The following is a 17,582-nucleotide window of genomic DNA, read 5'->3' as shown; positions in this document are numbered from 1 at the left end:
ATTTGCATGCCCAGGATTCATGTTGCACAAATTGAACACAAATAAGTATGCAAGCATCCCCTAAGTGTGCCTCCAATATTTCTATCATGCTTTATCTTTTTTAAGTTTACCAAATTTCCCTAAGTATTACTACGTTATTTGCATGCAAGGGTGAGACTACAATAAAATAGCCCTCTAAGAAAAGGAGAGAGGAGAAAAGAGTTACAATCTCTTATTGACTTACAACTTAAAATGGAGAGAGGAGAAAAAAATTACAATCCCAAAATAATTAACAAATTTTTAACGATAAAAATTTAAATATTATGAGGCTTGTTAGCCCAATACCCCATGTTGGGGTTTCGGTGTTTTAGATCGAGCTTTGATCTATCTTAGAATTGCCTTGGTTGCCTTTTTGATTTAGCAACTAAACAAGCTAATTTATTCACAATTTTTCTAGAAATATGAAATTCCCTAAATAAGTTACTCTCAATCCTTGATTTATCACAAAACTTTCTTCGATTTTTGAATTAAAAAAGAAACAAAGTACTAGTTATTAAATTGTATTTTCCCCTTTATTTTGGTCTCACTTTTGACTAGGCCGTTTCATTCTGGTTCTGATACCGGGCCGTATGTACCTCCAAATTCTATTCTTACTGTTATTTATTTATTTATTTTTCCTGGGAAAGTTGGAGAGCGCTTTTCGTTTAGCGGCTGGTGATCTCAAAAATTTTCTGTTGTCTTCTCCGGGAAGTTCATTTTCCCGGAAGAATTTCAACCCCGAATTCGCCTTCTCGCGCGTTTCTTTTCTGAATCGGGCTTTTAACAGGTCTCAGTCTCTCTCTCTCTCTCTCTCTCTCTCTCTCGATTATGTTCGTTTGAATAGAATTCTTTTCAGAGAGATTTTCGAGGAAAAGTTCATCCTCATAAAGCTCTTTTTTCTCCTAATTTTTGTTTTATTTTCATGTTTGGTAAAATTTGAGGATAACTGTTTTATTTTCATATGCTTAATTGAAAATGTAAGTTACTGGAACTTTGGCGTTAAAAATAGATCTGTTATGTCACCCAAAAAAAAAAAAAAGATCTGTTATATTTTCCTTATTGAATCTGAATTAAGCTTAACTGTGACTTTCTGTTACTGATGCAAATTTTCCTATTGGTTTTTGTGTTAACATGCTAAGAAGGAAATCTGTAGCTTGTCTTTGTTCAATTTAGGATTCTCTCAATTAGTTAAACTCACTGCCTGTTATTGATATGTTTAGGAAATTGAGGGCAATTGATCTCTAATGGCGTCCACCAGCAGAATGGTGCCATCTGGAGAAGACGAAACTCAGGAAGAAGAGGTTTGTTCTCAGCCTTCTCTCTCTGTCTCTCTCTCTCCACATATCCACCAATAAATATTGAATTTATAAATAAGAAAATATCATGTGTTTGGGATTCATCCCCTGTTTGCAATACTTGATATAAGATTGAGGAGGAAATGAACTGGTTGCTTTTCTCCTGGCAGCTTGAAAGATTTGATGATTTTACTCTCGCCTCTTCATGGGAAAGGTATTTTATTTTGTCATAAAATTTCCTATGTTCTTCTTATACATGCAAATGGATATAAGTTTGCAGGCACACACTGTTGCCTCTTCAGTCTTCATTGAATGTAAGGGCTAATTTATTTTGTTTTTCTTTTCTTTAAAGATTTATATCTGAAATAGAGGCAGTTTGTCGGCAGTGGTTAGCTGATGGTCCGAAGAATTTGTTGGTATGTCAATTTGGAGGAGAAAACTAGTTTTGTTTATTTACATTGCTGTGTAATGGAATAATATGGAGAATTACATGGCCTATTTAGTGGCTTGAAAAATAAGTCCTCTGAGGGTCTTAGTTTATTTGAAATAATTGCATTTTGTGCGGCTAGATAGATATTTACACATTGCATTGTGTAACTTTTACTTTGAGTCAAATGCAATACAAAATTACCGAATATATCATGGTTTTGAATAACGGTCGTTACCTTAGGTAATGGCTGTTACCACAGTTATTTAATGGATTTTTAAATTTGTAACTGTAAAGGCCGTTACAGCTGTTATTTAAAGGTAATGGCTGTTATCGACCATTATATAATGGTCGTAACTGTTCATTGCTTTTCCGGTTAAAAATTCTTTCAAGTAAAATGCAGTAGGGGAACCTTCTTTTGGGCAAAAAAGTATATTGATATTCATTTTAGCACATTTTCATTCTTTCTAGGCAACTAAGCCATTTTCTCTCAACTTTCTCCACAACTAACTCAAATGAAATAATTCATTTCTCTACAAATTTTTGAGCTTAAGAGCATGGATCATCAAATAGACAAGGTAGTTTTGAAGTAAAAGAGATTGAAGGGTGTGTTATTTTTTTTTTTTCCTATTTTTTAGCTATTTTTGAATGTTCTTAGATAAATACAAAAATAATTAGAAAATAATATTAAAGAAAGTTTTAAATTTTAATAATATTTGCTAAGTATAAATTTAGACTTTGGCAAGATAAAATTTAAGAAAAATAAATAATCATGAAATTAACTCTTGAAATTGATTTTCTAAATTAAATAGGAAGTTTACAACCTAATTACATAGTAAGTTAAATAACCTAATTCCTAATTACATAGTAAGTTTATAACCTAAGCTAATGATCGAAGTCAAGATAATGAAGAATCTCCTAAACACTCATTTTGGTGGTCATAAGGTTAGTTATCTACTATCTTCTTAGTTATTTTGGTTTTAAATTGATTAATATTAATGATGTATAAACATGGTGCATCTAATGTCTTTATTTGATATATTTGTGCTTATTATTTAGTTGTATATCTTAATTTTAATTATTTTTTGAATATTTGTCCATTTCATATTTTTGCAAATTTTTCAAAAAAAAAATGTTACCATTACATTACGGCTGTTACAGGCCCGTTTCCCTTACTTGCGACCTTGACCGTGAACGTGAAAACCATGCTGAATATTGTAGCTTCTACTTTATTCTTAGTTGAAAATATCCCCGCCTTTCTGCTACATGTGATCATTGAAAAAAGGCATCTCACTTGGAAAGGATTGATCCTAGCTTATAATCTACCAAGCTTGCTCAGCATTCTTCAATTTCTGATGAGGTTCAATCCTCATTGTTCATTAGTAGCCCCAAGTTGAGGAAGTCTATAAGGATGATGGCTTCTCGTCTAGTGGCATTGATGACAGGCTAAGTTTGTCTATATTAAGTATGGTTTGATTTGGGTATGTTGAGCCTTTTTGCAGTTTTTTCCCTTTAATAGAGGCACCTCACATGGAAGGATGGACCCTTGACTAAGCCGCTAGACTTGCTTGTCTCCAATGTGGGACAGGGTTTCAGTTTTTAAAAGGAATCTTGTTTTGAATTAAATCACTGTGAATATTATTAGATGTTTTGTTTGCCAGACAAGCATGACAGAAAATGAATATGATATTAGTTTGTTTTTTCTGTTGCTTTTACTCAAGAATTGGATGCCACTGTGATGAACATTTATTATAATAATATTTGTTATTCATAACCATGTGAGTAGCTTGTTCCTGTTATTAAGTAAATTAAATCCAAATTTTCTTAAACTTTCTTATCCTTATCCTTCATTACAGATTTTATTTTTGTTTGATTGAAGGAAAAGGGTGCGGTTCAATTGGAGTTCTCTCAGAAATTATATAGGGTCAAATTTGAGTTGAAATATGCTGCAAAGAGCTATAGCGTGGATTATTATTTTGAAAAGAACAGTGGTGGTACTTATAACATTTTATTCTTATAAATTTCCTTTCTGTGGCAGTCATATCAATCATTTATATCTTTATTTGAATACTGGTTGGTACAGGAAAAATAGCAGATTGGGATTGCACTTTGCATGATTTGCAGTTATGCTTTGGTGTGAAGGAATTTTTGGTATGCTTAATCTTGTTGTTCAGCACTGTTTAATACTTTCATTATCTTGACAAATGTCTTTGGATCACCAGGTGATTGCTCCTCAAAGTGCCAGCGGTGTGGTTCTTGATGCACCAGAGGCTAGCAAGCTCTTAAGTGCAGTTGCAATTGCTTTGTCAAACTGTTCCAGGTGGGCATTGAGTTGAAAATATCGCTGTTTAGCTGTCAGTGAAGTATGGTGGTTTATAGGCCTTAGTGATATGTAGCATTGTGTGGAACATAAACAATGTGTTTGGGTTGATATCGTACTGATATATTTCATCATTGCCTATTAAAATAAAGTAGAATGTTTGATAATAGTACAACCATATTTGTAACTAGGGTCTGTTGTCTGTTGCACACCAAACATGGATTCTAATGTCTTCTACATGGAATGTTTAGCTTGTGGCCGGCATTTGTTCCAGTACATGATCCTTCTCGAAAAGCTTATATTGGAATTCAAAATATGGGAACTGTTTTCACTAGAAGATTTGAGGCAGATCGAATTAGTAGCCAGGTTCCAGTAAAGCTCATGCATTTGGAAGGCTTATACGAGCTATTTGTTTCTAAGTTTGTAAGTTGTCACTGGAGTTGATTATTTCAATAATAAACACATTTCCTCTTATCGTTACTACTATACCAAGCTTGTGGATAGTCAGATGATATGGCCTTTCTATATTTTATTATTTTCCTTTGACTATAGTTATTTTTGTTCCTTGTTTTTCAATTGATAAACTGAAAACACCAAACTCTTAGCTAAGACCTGCAAGAGAGGTAAGATAGTCTTCTTTCTTCGTGACCTTTCATGCCCAAGTGTGTAAGAGTGTTCCCATAAGAGTTTCATGAGGTTGACATGAATGGTCAATTTTAGGATCTTGTCCTTCCCAATGATATTTTGTTTATTTATCTGACTTTTAAGGGTTACTCCACACTGGATTATGCTATGCGCCTTTTCAAAGTTCAGTTTACAATGAAGTCAACATACAGAACCATTCCCAATGATGATGATGACGACAACGATCTCCAGAGACCTGCTGCAGAAATTGAAGATTATGGAAGAACTCGTGATGGTGACACTGACGCATCTAACAGATCACAGTGGGATGATGATTGTCCTTGGAGTGAGTGGTATTCTGCAGAGAACCCAGTAAAAGGTAATATTGATGATTCAGAACGTTGCATATGATTTCCTATGCATCATGTTTGATGTTGTGTGACCTCCAGAGAATGAAATATTCTGGTATTTTTTTCCCAGGGCATTCGCACTTTATTTTAGAGCATGCTATCTTTACATCATAATTAGCTGAGCATGAATGTTAAATTAGATGTCTAAGAATTCTCTTTTTATATTGTCTTCCTTAATTTCTCTTTTTTATATCACCTTTCTTTCTTCCATTATTTTGGGGAATCTAGGTACTTGATGTTGTTTATGAGCTAATATAAACGTCTCTTTGTTTACTTCTACCAAGAAGCTTTGATTCTGGAAACTGATCTATTTATTATCGGTGATAAATTAACTACTCTCAGGATTTGAATTAATTGCCACATGGCCAGAGAAGATGGTTGAAAGTTCTCTTGAAATGGCTGAATTAGAAAATGCGTCACCCCATGAAGCTGAAAAGTGGATGATACTTCCAATCCTGTCACCAAATTTGTAAGAACTCCCCCCTCCCCCTTCAATAGATATTGTGATTGAAATACTATTTGAAATTTGAATGCATACTGTTGTCACAGTTACTACCAACCATTGTTGTTAAAATTGCAAGTCAACTCATGTGATTTTATGATGTTACAAGTTATAATCATCTAAACTAGTCAAAACAAATATAAACTTGAAATCAAGACAAAATCATGTTTTAAAATAGCCAAATCAAAATGATTTTATGAGTACAAGTTTTCAATTTTATATATTTGATATTTCAAAATTTGCAACATTACCTTTTTATTTATGAAAATCGTTGCCATTTGTTTATTTTAACATCATTTATAGAGTTAAGTTTTTAAATATAGTAATACCTATTATTCTATGGCAGTTATCAATTTATCATGCACATATATTTTTGTGTTGGAGTTGCACTTTCAAATATGAAATTGTTTAAAAATATTATTGAACTTGGTGAAGAAATGTTATATTTTAAGTTAAAATAATTTGAATATTAGACTTAAGAATATATTGGAAAGCTTATGTATAACTTTTTATATGGAATGGATATAGATATTTTTTAAGTTTATTTTGAATGATTTTTAAAATCCCCTCACCAATTCTAGAAAGTGACTTTAACAACCTTGTTTCCATTAACTTGCCAGAAAGTTCATTTTCCATCTTAGCATAATCCATTGTGAGGACCTGCAGAAATTAAAATTGTGTAGAATAGGTTTTTCATGATAAATATTGTCTGAATATGGTTTGTGTTTGACAAATCATTACCAATAAAGCAAATTCGGATTCTTGGCAGTAACAAATATCATTAGAAAAAGGCATGTTTATAAAATAAGTTCTATACATAAGCACTGGAGTTGTTGCTTATTTTACTTTATTTGGTTATTCAATTTCTGTACTTTATTGTGTTCATGATGTTATAAATCTTTTAATTAAAAAATTGATTAACTGAAATATTGGATAAACAGTTGCAACAATTTCTCTCCTTTTGTTATGCATGTTTTATGGAGTCTTATTTGGACTTAAAATAAATGTGCTAATGTTATTTCACTTTGTTAAAATTGGGGGAGCTCAAAATATTGATGAAAATTCTTGCAAGGCCTTGTGAGACATCAATACTCAAGAGCTTATGACCACATCCAATCCAAGTATCCAAACTAAAATCTCGCGGCATTAGGTCTATGAGTTCTTGCCACTTATATATCCCCCAATTTAACCCATGTCTTTCCAATTTGAGATTCTTTTCACTTGCATCAGTAGTGGGTTTTTCTTACCTTACTTGTATCGAGTTCTTTCCTTTTTTGGGTCCTTTAAATGTTACATTTTTTATTGTTTTAAGCTCTAAGTTTTTCGTACTAGTCTTATTTGGCATTTTTTGAAGTTTCTTCTTTGCTAGATAAAAGAATTTGTTAAAACAAGATTAGAAAAAAAAAAGCATATGTTTTTTTCAAATTGGTTGCGCATTTGATGTGCTATTAGAAAGAAGTGCAGGAGTAAACTAGTATTTGGAAATTGGAGTGGACCGGACCAGAAGTTCTGACTAGTAAAACTGGGAACCAGTTATCAATCTGTCCTGCATAGTAATACGTTGTCTAGGTGTAACCTGATCAAACCTGGAATAAACTGGTGAGCTGGAGTATACCATGAAACCTGGTTTTATAACAATGGAATTGTTTTGTTGGGGAAAAGAAAGAGAGTTCAATTGGAAAAGAAAGAGCCCTGGACTATGGGCAATTCTAAATTTCAATAGTTTTCACTTTATCCCTTTCTAGCGCTCTTGATCTTTTGATGATTTGACTCTCAAGCTTTGATAACAACCGGATAGGATTAAGGCATCTAATTTTTTCTGAGTTTTTTGCGCATGTCCCATTCTTTCTTTCTTGTCATGTTCGAGAGGAAAGGCTTGTCTCAAATGCATTTAGGCTTCCATTTTTCTCTATCTTCAGTGTTATATAATATAGGAATAAGTGTCAAATTGGCCCCGGAACTTTTGGCCAATATTTAATTGATGCAGTTAAGGAAGACTAGATTTAGGAATTATTATGATGTAATTGTTAATCGTGAAATGTGGATATTTAAATCAGATTTTCTTGTACAATTAGGAAGTTTAGATTTATCTGAATCTATTATTATTTAGTAATATTTAAAGAGTTTTATAGGTTTAGTATTTTCCTAATTAGTGTTGGTATCATATTCCTAGTTAGATTGGTTTATATTTTCTTATTTTTCAATTCCTAATTCTAGCAGTGGTAGGATTGCTTAATTATTAGTCTATAAATACATATGTAATTTAGGTATTTTCCTAGAGAGCTTATTATGAATATTATTACAATTGAGAATTTAATAAGAGTTTTGAGAATTTTGTTCCTTCTCCTTTCAGTGTTCTTGGTTCTACATTACCAATTAGGCCCAAAATTAAACTTACTACTCAATTTGTCTGCAAATTTTATTTTAGGGACAATTGGATACAATTTTTGGCAAACAAAATCATATATTTTAAATAATAAAATTATTTTCATATTTAAATAATTAAAAATTTGTAAATTTAAATTTTTGTCTTGCAAAATGGTAATAAAAACCAAAAATAAAGAAGTAAACATACAATAGTTTGGAGTTCCAAACAGCAAAGAACACACCCCTGGTTCCAGCAGTCCAGAACACACTCAGGATGTGTTCCACAGGGCACAACAGTGGCAGGCGGCATGATCCAGGTCCCAGTCACATGCCCAGGGCGTGTGATGTTCTGTCCTATCAGTCCAGCACTGGAAATTGAGGGAAAATTGATGTTTTTTCAGTCCAAACCGTGGTTTCAAATCGCGATTGCGGTCATAGTCGCGGGTAACGGAAACAGGCTAATAACGGTTATAATGTAAAGGTAATGGCCTAATGCTTTGCAAATTTTTTTGAAAAATTTGCAAAGTTCGTAAAATGAATATATATTGGTAAGTACAAGTAAAACTAAGATACACAACTATATAGTAAGAACAACTATATCTAATAAAGACAGTAAATTGTATAAAACAACAAAAAACTCACCTCTTTTAGTCTTTTTCTAAGAATTAGCTTTGGAGAATAGAGTAATCTACTAATCTTAGCTAAGATTCTTAGAAAACAATAAAAGGAGAGATGTTGTATGAAGAAAGGAGGAAACTTTGAGTGAAAATTTGAGAGAAATTGAAGCCAAATAGCAGCTACTGAAGTGCTGCACGCAGAGACAAGAAAAAGGGCACCAAAACACTGTGTGTGTGTGAAGAAATGGTAGAGGAATCTTCAAAGTAACGTTTGTTATTGTTATTTAATGGTCGGTAACGGCCGCTACGATTGCCGTTACACCTGCAAGTACCTGTTTGCCTATAAAAAACGGCCCCCTTCAAAACCTGTAAATAACGTAACAGCCGTTATTTGAAACCATAGTCCAAACTCGCCTGCAAAGCAATCCAAACTCACTTGGACTTTCTATTTTGTCAAGATATAGCTGCTGAGTTTGTTTAGATGTTTTCCTATTTCTATTAGGATTAGTTATTGAAGTTTCCTACTTTATATAGGATTTTGTTTTTCCTATTTTATCTAGATTTCCTATTGTGTTTTCACAATTCTAATCCTAATCTGAATCACCCAAATATTTTACCTGTTACAGTCCTGCATCACGCTAAATTCTTTGTTAAATAATCTGCTTTTGCTTTGTGTTACTATTTTGAAAGTGAAGGGACCAAAATATATTGTCATTGGAATTGGATATAGCAACTCCTGTATTTTATATGGAAAACTACTTTTTGAATTTGATAGACGTTATTTTCTTGTGGTTACAATTTTTATTTGTCAATTTCATTAAAAGTGATACGTCTGAAACGCTTATCCTGTGAAGCGATAGTTCAGAAGGAAACAGTAGTTCTGAAGGAAACAGAATTGGATTTGCTTCCCAACTGCGCCTTTTGGTTGATGCATTAGATATGTCTTTTGATGCCCATTTCATGGAGGATTTTGTATCAGGTTTGAAATTATTCCATATGTATTATCCTGTTAGTTTACTTTATAAATTTCTATATGCTTGATTAATTGCATATGCAGTCTATCAGAGTCTTGTAATACTCCTTTGTGGTTGTTTTTGATTTGTAACAGTTGAAAACCCAAGTTCTGCTAATCTTAAATCTTCCATGGTTGTACCCCCACCAACAGTAATTGATCGGCTGCTCAAAGATCTCTTTCATGAGGGTACATTTTTTTCCTTTTGAGTGGCGCTTCTTCCCAGAGCTTCTTTTTTTTTCGTGATTCTTATTTATATTGTAACCAAATCAAAGTTAGCTCTGCAATAATCTTTTTTGGTCTTTAATTCATCCATTGAGGTGTGTGTGCGTGCTTATTTTTAAGCTCTATTGTTTGCTTCTAGGCTCTAGAAGTTCATTGTATACTCTGCCTTGATCTTTATATATGTTTTTTTTTTTTTTTTTTTTTTTTGTTAAATATATGTTTTTGTTTGTTTAATCAATGATGAATCCAATAAGAGCATACCGAATGAGTACAAGGTCAAAAGGTAAGAGGGGCTTTAATCGGAATTAAGTTAAGAGAAACAATTTAAGATGAGCAACAGAATCAGTACTGTGATATGGCAGATGCATGCTTTGATTTTTTATCATAGGGTTAATTACAAAAACTTTTATTTTTGACTAGAGCATGTGATTGATAAAATTTGTAATTGAAAATAACTTTCTAATATTAATCATGTTAAAAATAGACATAAATGCAAACAAATGTTTCTACTGTATTATGGTTATCAAAAGCTGCATTGAATTCCTTTGCATTCTGGAATGTGGATTGTTGCTGAGATCCTATAGTTTTAATTTTGTCACTTCTCAGTTCTGACTGATGGTTAATCTAAAGAATGGAAAAGTTTTATTGTATTAGATGTTATGAATGTAAAGTTTTATTCCAACGTGAGAATTCAATCATACAAAGGTCACTTTAGTGAAAAGTATTAAAATCCGAGCGACTGAGCGCATTCACCATTTAATTGAGTTAAAATGTTTTTTTTTAGCATTTTAAGAGACTTTCCCATCTAGTTGGACTTGGATAGGATCTTTTTAGTTGGTTGCATGGCAAGGCTATATTATTGGGATTTAAAGAAGATCCAATAAAAAACATGCGGGGAAGAATGAAGGTAATTGTTGTCATCATGGGAATTATCATTCGACGCAATTCATTTCTTTGATAACCCCTGAATGATTTCATAGCATGCATGAAAATTTGATTAATACATTTTTGGAATCTAGTAAATAGGCACATTGAATACCTTTATCTAAAAGTCTTCAACTTTCCTCTTTCTGTCACAGGATCTCAACTCCCAGATTTTACTGGAGGAGAGCATAAGAATTCTCGAGCTATTAAAGGCGCACCTCTAGGATCTCTTTTTGCGCAGTTTTGTCTACATTCACTATGGGTTGGGAGCTGCAACATTCGTGGTATGCATGATAGTTGGCTTGCTTTATTTTCCTCAATATGAATTCTTAAGAATGTGGGAGTGTTCTTGACTGGAATCTGCTTTTTATTTGTATATTTTAGCTATTGCTGTGCTCTGGATAGAGTTTATTCGAGAGGTCCGTTGGTGTTGGGAGGAGTCACAGCCGTTGCCCAAAATGCATGCTAATGGTTCCATTGACCTGTCAACTTGTTTGATTAACCAGAAATTGCAAATGGTAATTATCTGCATTTTTGAAATTTAAAACGGTTGGGTTTTTCAAAAATTGCATGCTTTGCATTTTTAATTTTCATTTGTAATAGAGTTGGGATTTGTTAACATTTTTAGGCTGATGATTGTTTGCAGAAGAGGCCATGTTTACCATGTAAATAATTAAGCATTGTTTGGCACTTAGATATTGAAATAAGTCAGTATAACTGAAGCATTGTCAATTATGAAGTTTAAACTTTATAATTATTGACATGTTGTGAAGAAATTGGGTTTGTTCTTCAATGAAATTGGAGGTTTTGATTTTGAGAGACATTAATATTGTTATTCTAAAACACGCTTGCTTGCTTTTTTGCATATTTCAAGTCTATTCACTGTGTGATAAAATCTACTCTGCATTACCAATTCATTGTAGTGGAATATAAAATTGTGCTTCACCAATGAATGAGGCAATAAAATTGTTCAATACGCCATTAAGCCATTAAAGAAGAGACATCAATTTTAAACTTCATGTTTAGGACTTCTGTTATCGTTCAAGAGTGCTAAGGTTTTGCTAGTTTGACATTCTAACACACGGGGTTCAACTTTTCTCTGACTACAGAAGAATTATACAGTCAATGGTCAAGAAAAAGTTCTTAATATTCAGTGATTTAAGATCAAAGGCTCATAAGATGATCTATGTTCAAGGTGTCTTTAATTGCTATATTCATGTTTATTAAAGCAGATTTGCTGCTGGTTTGTTGTTTTATAAATACAGGAGTTGCTAATACTTTTGTTATTTCTTGATTTGATAGAAAACAGAGGTGGCAGTTGTTTTGGTTTCTTGTTTGTGGTTTTGCTAGTCATTAATGTGCCTTTTACTTACAGGAATTCAGCCACAGACTGTCATATTTTCTATCTTTGAAATTGTAAAGTCCTACCTCAAGTGCTAATCTATCCCTAATTCAGTTAGCCCCAAAAATCTCCATAATGACCTTATTAGTACTATTCTAGAAATCCTGCACCTAATTTTGTTATTTTTGATGATCAAATTATGTCCAAATACTAATCCTTACAATCACAGTTTGAAACCTAATACTACTTCCATCAAACAGAACCCTAGGACATGTTTTGGCTTAGAGTGGAAATGGAATGTGATTCTTGAAATAGGATTGCATTTTCCCATTCAGTACACTACTCAATGAATCCAAGTTGTCATAAATTTTTACATTTGAATACATTGAATTAATGTGAATGTCGTAAACTCGAATACAATTTTTAACATTGTCTATAGATGATATTTAATTATCTGAAAAAATAAATTGAAATTGGATTTTGGGAATAGGATGTCTAGATCACATCCAATTCCATTCCTATTTTGTTTCCAAGGCGAACCAAACATATCTTAAAAGCACTAAAGCTTTCCAATTCCTGATCAACAATTGTCATCTTGTCCAGCTTGAAGTTTGATGTGTTATTGTAAGTTCCATCTTGATGTTCTCTGAATGTGGAAGATCCTGTGATCATGAGATGCTGCTCAAAGGGAATCTTTTTACTTTTCTCAAAATCTTTTCCTGACAATTTCAAGTTAGGTGGTTTTTTTTTTTGGTGATTTGCTAATTTGTAGAATGGAATTGTGTCATTGATTATGTGGGAAAGTTTAATCAACTAATCTGGAGTGTAGGGTTATGGGGCATGAAAGAAAGGGCTGAGATCAGTAACACGAGTCACTGTTTTTTGACCTGGATTATGTAGTCAACAACCTACTTTGCAGAAAGTTCCATAAGGCAGGTATCTTTCATTGTGTGGCTTCATAATCAATATAAGGATACACTAAGCTGCATTCCCAACGGGCTAAAATGCACAAACAAAAGTACTAGCGCTTAACATGCCAAGGAACAAGAACTGGAAGTGTAATTGGTACAACAGGAAGCTAATCAACCAAACCTCCAGTGAATTTTTCTTTAGAGAAGGTTCAGCAGTAAAATGGGCTAAGATAGCAGCTGCCTTCACAATAATTACAAAAAAGCAGAGAGGGCAGCTACAACAGCATTGGCATATAAAGCTGCAAAATATGGTAGAACAGCAAAATTGAACAGTAGAAATAGTGAACTGATATCTGACTTGGGTAAACATGAAGATAGGAATCTACTAGTTCTAGAAAATGTTCTGTAATGTCACAAATAGGTTCTCACTGAATGTAGGCTATAATCCTGAAGCAGTCTATAATCTTGACCTTTTTAGAGCTTTTGTTGACTTCATATCAACTTGATCCCCACTGTCATTATTGCAAGGATTTTAGAAATATATGTTTGCATTATTCTTTTTGATTTGGGCATTAAATCATCTGTACAGATGGCATTTTGAGATGATGTTAAGATCTGAAAACTTCTGATGTACCTTGTCTATTTTCTTTTAAGCACTTGTGGTGGCAAGAAATTCGGTTCACTTACCTTTTTATTTTTCAGCTTGCTATATGCATTGAGAAGAAGTGTGAACTAAATGAAGAATTTCAAGATTGTATAGAAAGCAATGATCATATCAAGGTGATTTATCTGCTTGTTTCTTACCTTGTTCGTTTGGTCTTTCTGCTGCTTAACATGTTGAAATTACTTGGATTTGAATCTTGTTTTGTCAACTCCACAATTATATGTTTGTTCAATTACATATGCAGGAAGATGGTCTAGTAGCGAATGAGGCAACTAATATGCATATACCTAGGGAAGAGTTTTATGGGATTCGTGACAGGTGAACTAAGCAAGTGAGAGCTCCTTTATTTTCTACATAAAATTGGCTAGCTCTAAGGGTCTATTGGTCTATTGAATGCTTTCCATTTTATTATTTTTATTTGTTTGACTTCAAAAGATTATTACTATTTTTCTTTGTACTGATATTTTTCATTAAAGTGCAAAAATTAGTGTAGTCATTCCTCCATAGGAGAATTTCCTTTGACATCAAAAAGAAAAAAAAAGAAAAATCCTCCATTGTCAGTGAACATGAAATCTTTCATGAGCTTGAAAATGAGGGGCACAGGATGTGATATTTTCATAAATTATAGAATTATTTTCCTTTATCTTTAACCTCTGTGATGTAGTGGTTAGTTCTGATGATACTTTTGCAATTAGGTTGTTTTCCTAAAGGTGCTAAGGTTCCTTAATCATGTGGATGGGTGTAGGCATGTAGCAAATCACTTATTTGGTTCAGCTGTAGCAGTTAGAGGCCAGCTGTTAGCAGTCAGCAGTTATAATTGATTGTAATTTTTGTTAACTTAGTGGTTGAGGTAATGGTTAGATTATATAATTATAAAACCAACTTTTGGATCCAAAGCTAGAATTTCTATCTTATACAACTTTTGCGGCTTTTAAGAAATTCAACCTCCTACTTTTCTTTTCAGTTTACCAACACCTATCTTTTAGCGGTTGAAGTTTTCAATAGCCAACTGTTGGCTCTAAAAAGCTGAACCAAATGGGCACTAAATTAGATCAACTAAGAATGAACCTGCATGTTGGAAATAAGAATATCAGTTTCCATAAGAAAAGAGGGTGACCTAGCGCATGAAACATCCCATACTTGTGGGCTATGGCGATGGTTGATGTATGTAGCTTTATGCCATTACCCCCTGATTTGCGGAGAAGCTGTTTTTGAGGCTTGAACCAGTGACCTCCAACACCAAAGCCACCCTCTTGGAATATCTATCTGCATACAACAACAATAACAACAACAATAGCTAAGCCTTAATCCCAACTAGTTGATCAATCTGCAATTTTGCATACTTGTCAAAAATTTTAATTTCATGAATTTTCTTTCCTTTTTGTCTTTTGAATTATGTAACCGTGTAGTTGTGGCCTGACTAGCAACTCTCTAAATTTTGAGTGGCATGGTTTTTTTTTCAAGGGAAATATAGTTTCTTCACAATGGATTAGATTTAGTTTATTTGACACTATCTTTTACCTTTTGAAGTGATTTATTTTCGTAAATGGCTTGCGAATAAGACTATAGCTCATGTTGCATGTAATGCAGCCCCTTGACTCAAGATGGCTTGCGTTGTTCTGAACCAATCAAGTCAAAGTCTAGTATGAAGCATAAAGATGCGTCATCTACTGATGAAAAATCTTCAGATCGTATCAGGAGAGGTTCAGCTGGTGTGGTGGGATCTATGATGCTATTGAAGTCATATCAGAGCATGCATGCCCCTTTCACACAGGTTTCTATCTCTAGATCACTTATGACTTATCACAATTTTATTATCCCACAAGGTTCAATAGATAATATAACTTGTATTTGTCTGGAAATTGTTATAGGATCCATCACTGATGACAGAAGACATGCATGAAGAACGATTGCAGGCTGTTGAAGCATCTGGTGGTTCTTTTGTAAGTTCAAATTCTTTTTTTATGATATTTTTTTTTCAAAGGTCAATTCGGGGAATGAGCTTTGATTTAGCCACTCATTCTATAATTTGATTTGAGGGCATTTATCTAGTGTCAGTTGGATTTGTTGGGCACTAGACAGTGGTCATTTAGTTGTTAAGACTCAGAAATTTCCCGTAGTTTGTATGGGTTCATCTGCAGATCACTTCAAATCTCCATTACAGTAACGCCAAAATGTGTATACTGTCTTGTCAGAAGATATTCTGTGGACGCATTAGCTTTGCAACAGACAGTAGAGTTGTGCCCAACGCAACTAAAAGTTAGGTTTACACCCCGAATCAAATGGTGATTCAAGTTTGACTCTCTATGACAACGAGTACATAACATTTTTTTGAAGAATTGAGATTTGAACTGAAACCAAAGAACAAAAAACTGAAATATAAAGAACCAAATTGGAATTGAAAATTCAACTATGTTTGGTTTGGTTTTAGTTCTTAGCAAGAAACAGAACCAAACTGGACCAGCACATCGCTACTATACACTGATGAAACCAGAGGTTGTTGGAGAAAATTTTCTAGTATATTTCTCATTGAATAAAGATCTGCACATGCCTTATATATGTACACATTAATCTAGCTTGAGAATAGGAAGCTAACTAAAAAAGGAAACAAAAAATTAATTACATGATTACAGGGAATCAATTATATATAGAAACTAAATTAATTTCTATAATTATGGGATTCCAACTGTTGAAATCAGAGGATTGAAAATTTCTGTGTATATTTCACACCAATCAATTGATTTACAATGATTTTAATTTATACACCAAGGCTAGAACCTAAATAGGAAAATAATAAAAGCTAATAAATACAAATATCCCTAATTTACAATCTAATTTACAACTGATGCACTAATTAAGGGATTTTAACACTCCTCCTCAAGTTGGTTCATGTATGGTGCACATGCCCAACTTACAAACTAGGGTATGAAACACCTTACAACTTAATCCCTTAGTGAACACATTAGCTAACTGGTCTTTAGAACTTATGTAAGAGACACTTAACAAACCATCCACAAATTTTTCTTTTATGAAATGTCTGTCAAATCTCTACACTTGGTATGATCATACTGAACTGGATTGTGAATTATACTGATGGCAGTTTTGTTATCACAAAACAAGGACAAACCACTAGTTTTCAACAGTTTTAATTCCTCCATCAACTTTCGTAACCGTAATAACTCATAGATATCTTGAGCCATTGCTCTGAATTCAGCCTCTGCACTGGATCTAGCCATCACATTTTACTTCTTGCTTCTTTAGGTGACTAAATTACCACCTAAAAATGTATAGTAACCTGATGTTGATCTTCTATCATCAAGAGATTTAGCCCAATCTGCATCTGTAAAGGCCTTAATATGAAGGTGGCCATGCTTTGAGAAAATAAATCCTTTCCCAGGTGCAGATTTTAAGTATTTCAAGATGTTAAAAATAGCCTCAAAATGAGATTCACGATGATCATGCGTATATCGGCTCACTAAACCCACTGCATATGCTATGTCTGGTCTAGTGTGCGATAGATAAATCAGTCGGCCAACTAACCTCTGATAGCTCCATAAATCCACTGATTTTCCAACTCCGGCTTGCAATTTATGGTTTGCCTCAATGGGAAACTCTGCTGGTTTACAGCCCAGTATTCCTGTTTCTTCCAACAGATCCAGAATGTACTCTCTTTGGGAAATAAAGATTCTTTTACCTGATCTAGCAATCTCTATTCCAAGAAAGTACTTTAGCCTTCCCAAATCTTTGATTTTAAACTCCTGTGCTAGGCACTCCATTAAATGAGCTATTTCTTCCTTATCATCACCAATTACTATAATATTATCCACATAAACAATAAGTAGTGTGATTTTGCTCCTATAGTGTCTCATAAACAAGATGTGATCAGCATTGCTTTGGCAATATCCAAAGGAAATCATCGCATTA

General features: G+C 33.4%; 1 protein-coding gene across 5 annotated transcripts in view; it reads left to right on the top strand.

Annotated features, from left to right (window-relative positions):
• Nucleotides 1-615: 615 nt before the first annotated feature.
• The window catches only part of LOC110636792 (uncharacterized), a 28,012-nt gene continuing 11,045 nt past the window's right edge, over nucleotides 616-17,582 (top strand). For 2 of the 5 annotated variants that reach the window (XM_021786635.2, XM_058138217.1), the window contains exons 1-18: nucleotides 616-805; nucleotides 1,239-1,319; nucleotides 1,484-1,527; nucleotides 1,666-1,729; nucleotides 3,620-3,734; nucleotides 3,824-3,891; nucleotides 3,963-4,060; nucleotides 4,312-4,483; nucleotides 4,829-5,063; nucleotides 5,437-5,563; nucleotides 9,435-9,559; nucleotides 9,689-9,781; nucleotides 10,897-11,025; nucleotides 11,126-11,259; nucleotides 13,697-13,774; nucleotides 13,903-13,976; nucleotides 15,249-15,432; nucleotides 15,530-15,601. In XM_021786635.2, coding sequence (XP_021642327.2) covers nucleotides 1,263-1,319; nucleotides 1,484-1,527; nucleotides 1,666-1,729; nucleotides 3,620-3,734; nucleotides 3,824-3,891; nucleotides 3,963-4,060; nucleotides 4,312-4,483; nucleotides 4,829-5,063; nucleotides 5,437-5,563; nucleotides 9,435-9,559; nucleotides 9,689-9,781; nucleotides 10,897-11,025; nucleotides 11,126-11,259; nucleotides 13,697-13,774; nucleotides 13,903-13,976; nucleotides 15,249-15,432; nucleotides 15,530-15,601 — 1,869 coding nt within the window. In that variant the 5' untranslated portion in view covers nucleotides 616-805; nucleotides 1,239-1,262. The remainder of the gene's footprint in view (nucleotides 806-1,238; nucleotides 1,320-1,483; nucleotides 1,528-1,665; nucleotides 1,730-3,619; nucleotides 3,735-3,823; nucleotides 3,892-3,962; nucleotides 4,061-4,311; nucleotides 4,484-4,828; nucleotides 5,064-5,436; nucleotides 5,564-9,434; nucleotides 9,560-9,688; nucleotides 9,782-10,896; nucleotides 11,026-11,125; nucleotides 11,260-13,696; nucleotides 13,775-13,902; nucleotides 13,977-15,248; nucleotides 15,433-15,529; nucleotides 15,602-17,582) is intronic. The other 3 variants (XM_021786638.2, XM_021786636.2, XM_021786637.2) reach the window with 3 other exon arrangements.

The sequence above is a fragment of the Hevea brasiliensis genome, chromosome 16, assembly GCF_030052815.1.
Source record: "Hevea brasiliensis isolate MT/VB/25A 57/8 chromosome 16, ASM3005281v1, whole genome shotgun sequence".
NCBI classification, from domain to species: Eukaryota; Viridiplantae; Streptophyta; class Magnoliopsida; order Malpighiales; family Euphorbiaceae; genus Hevea; species Hevea brasiliensis.
This window is presented reverse-complemented; position numbering and strand designations above follow the sequence as displayed.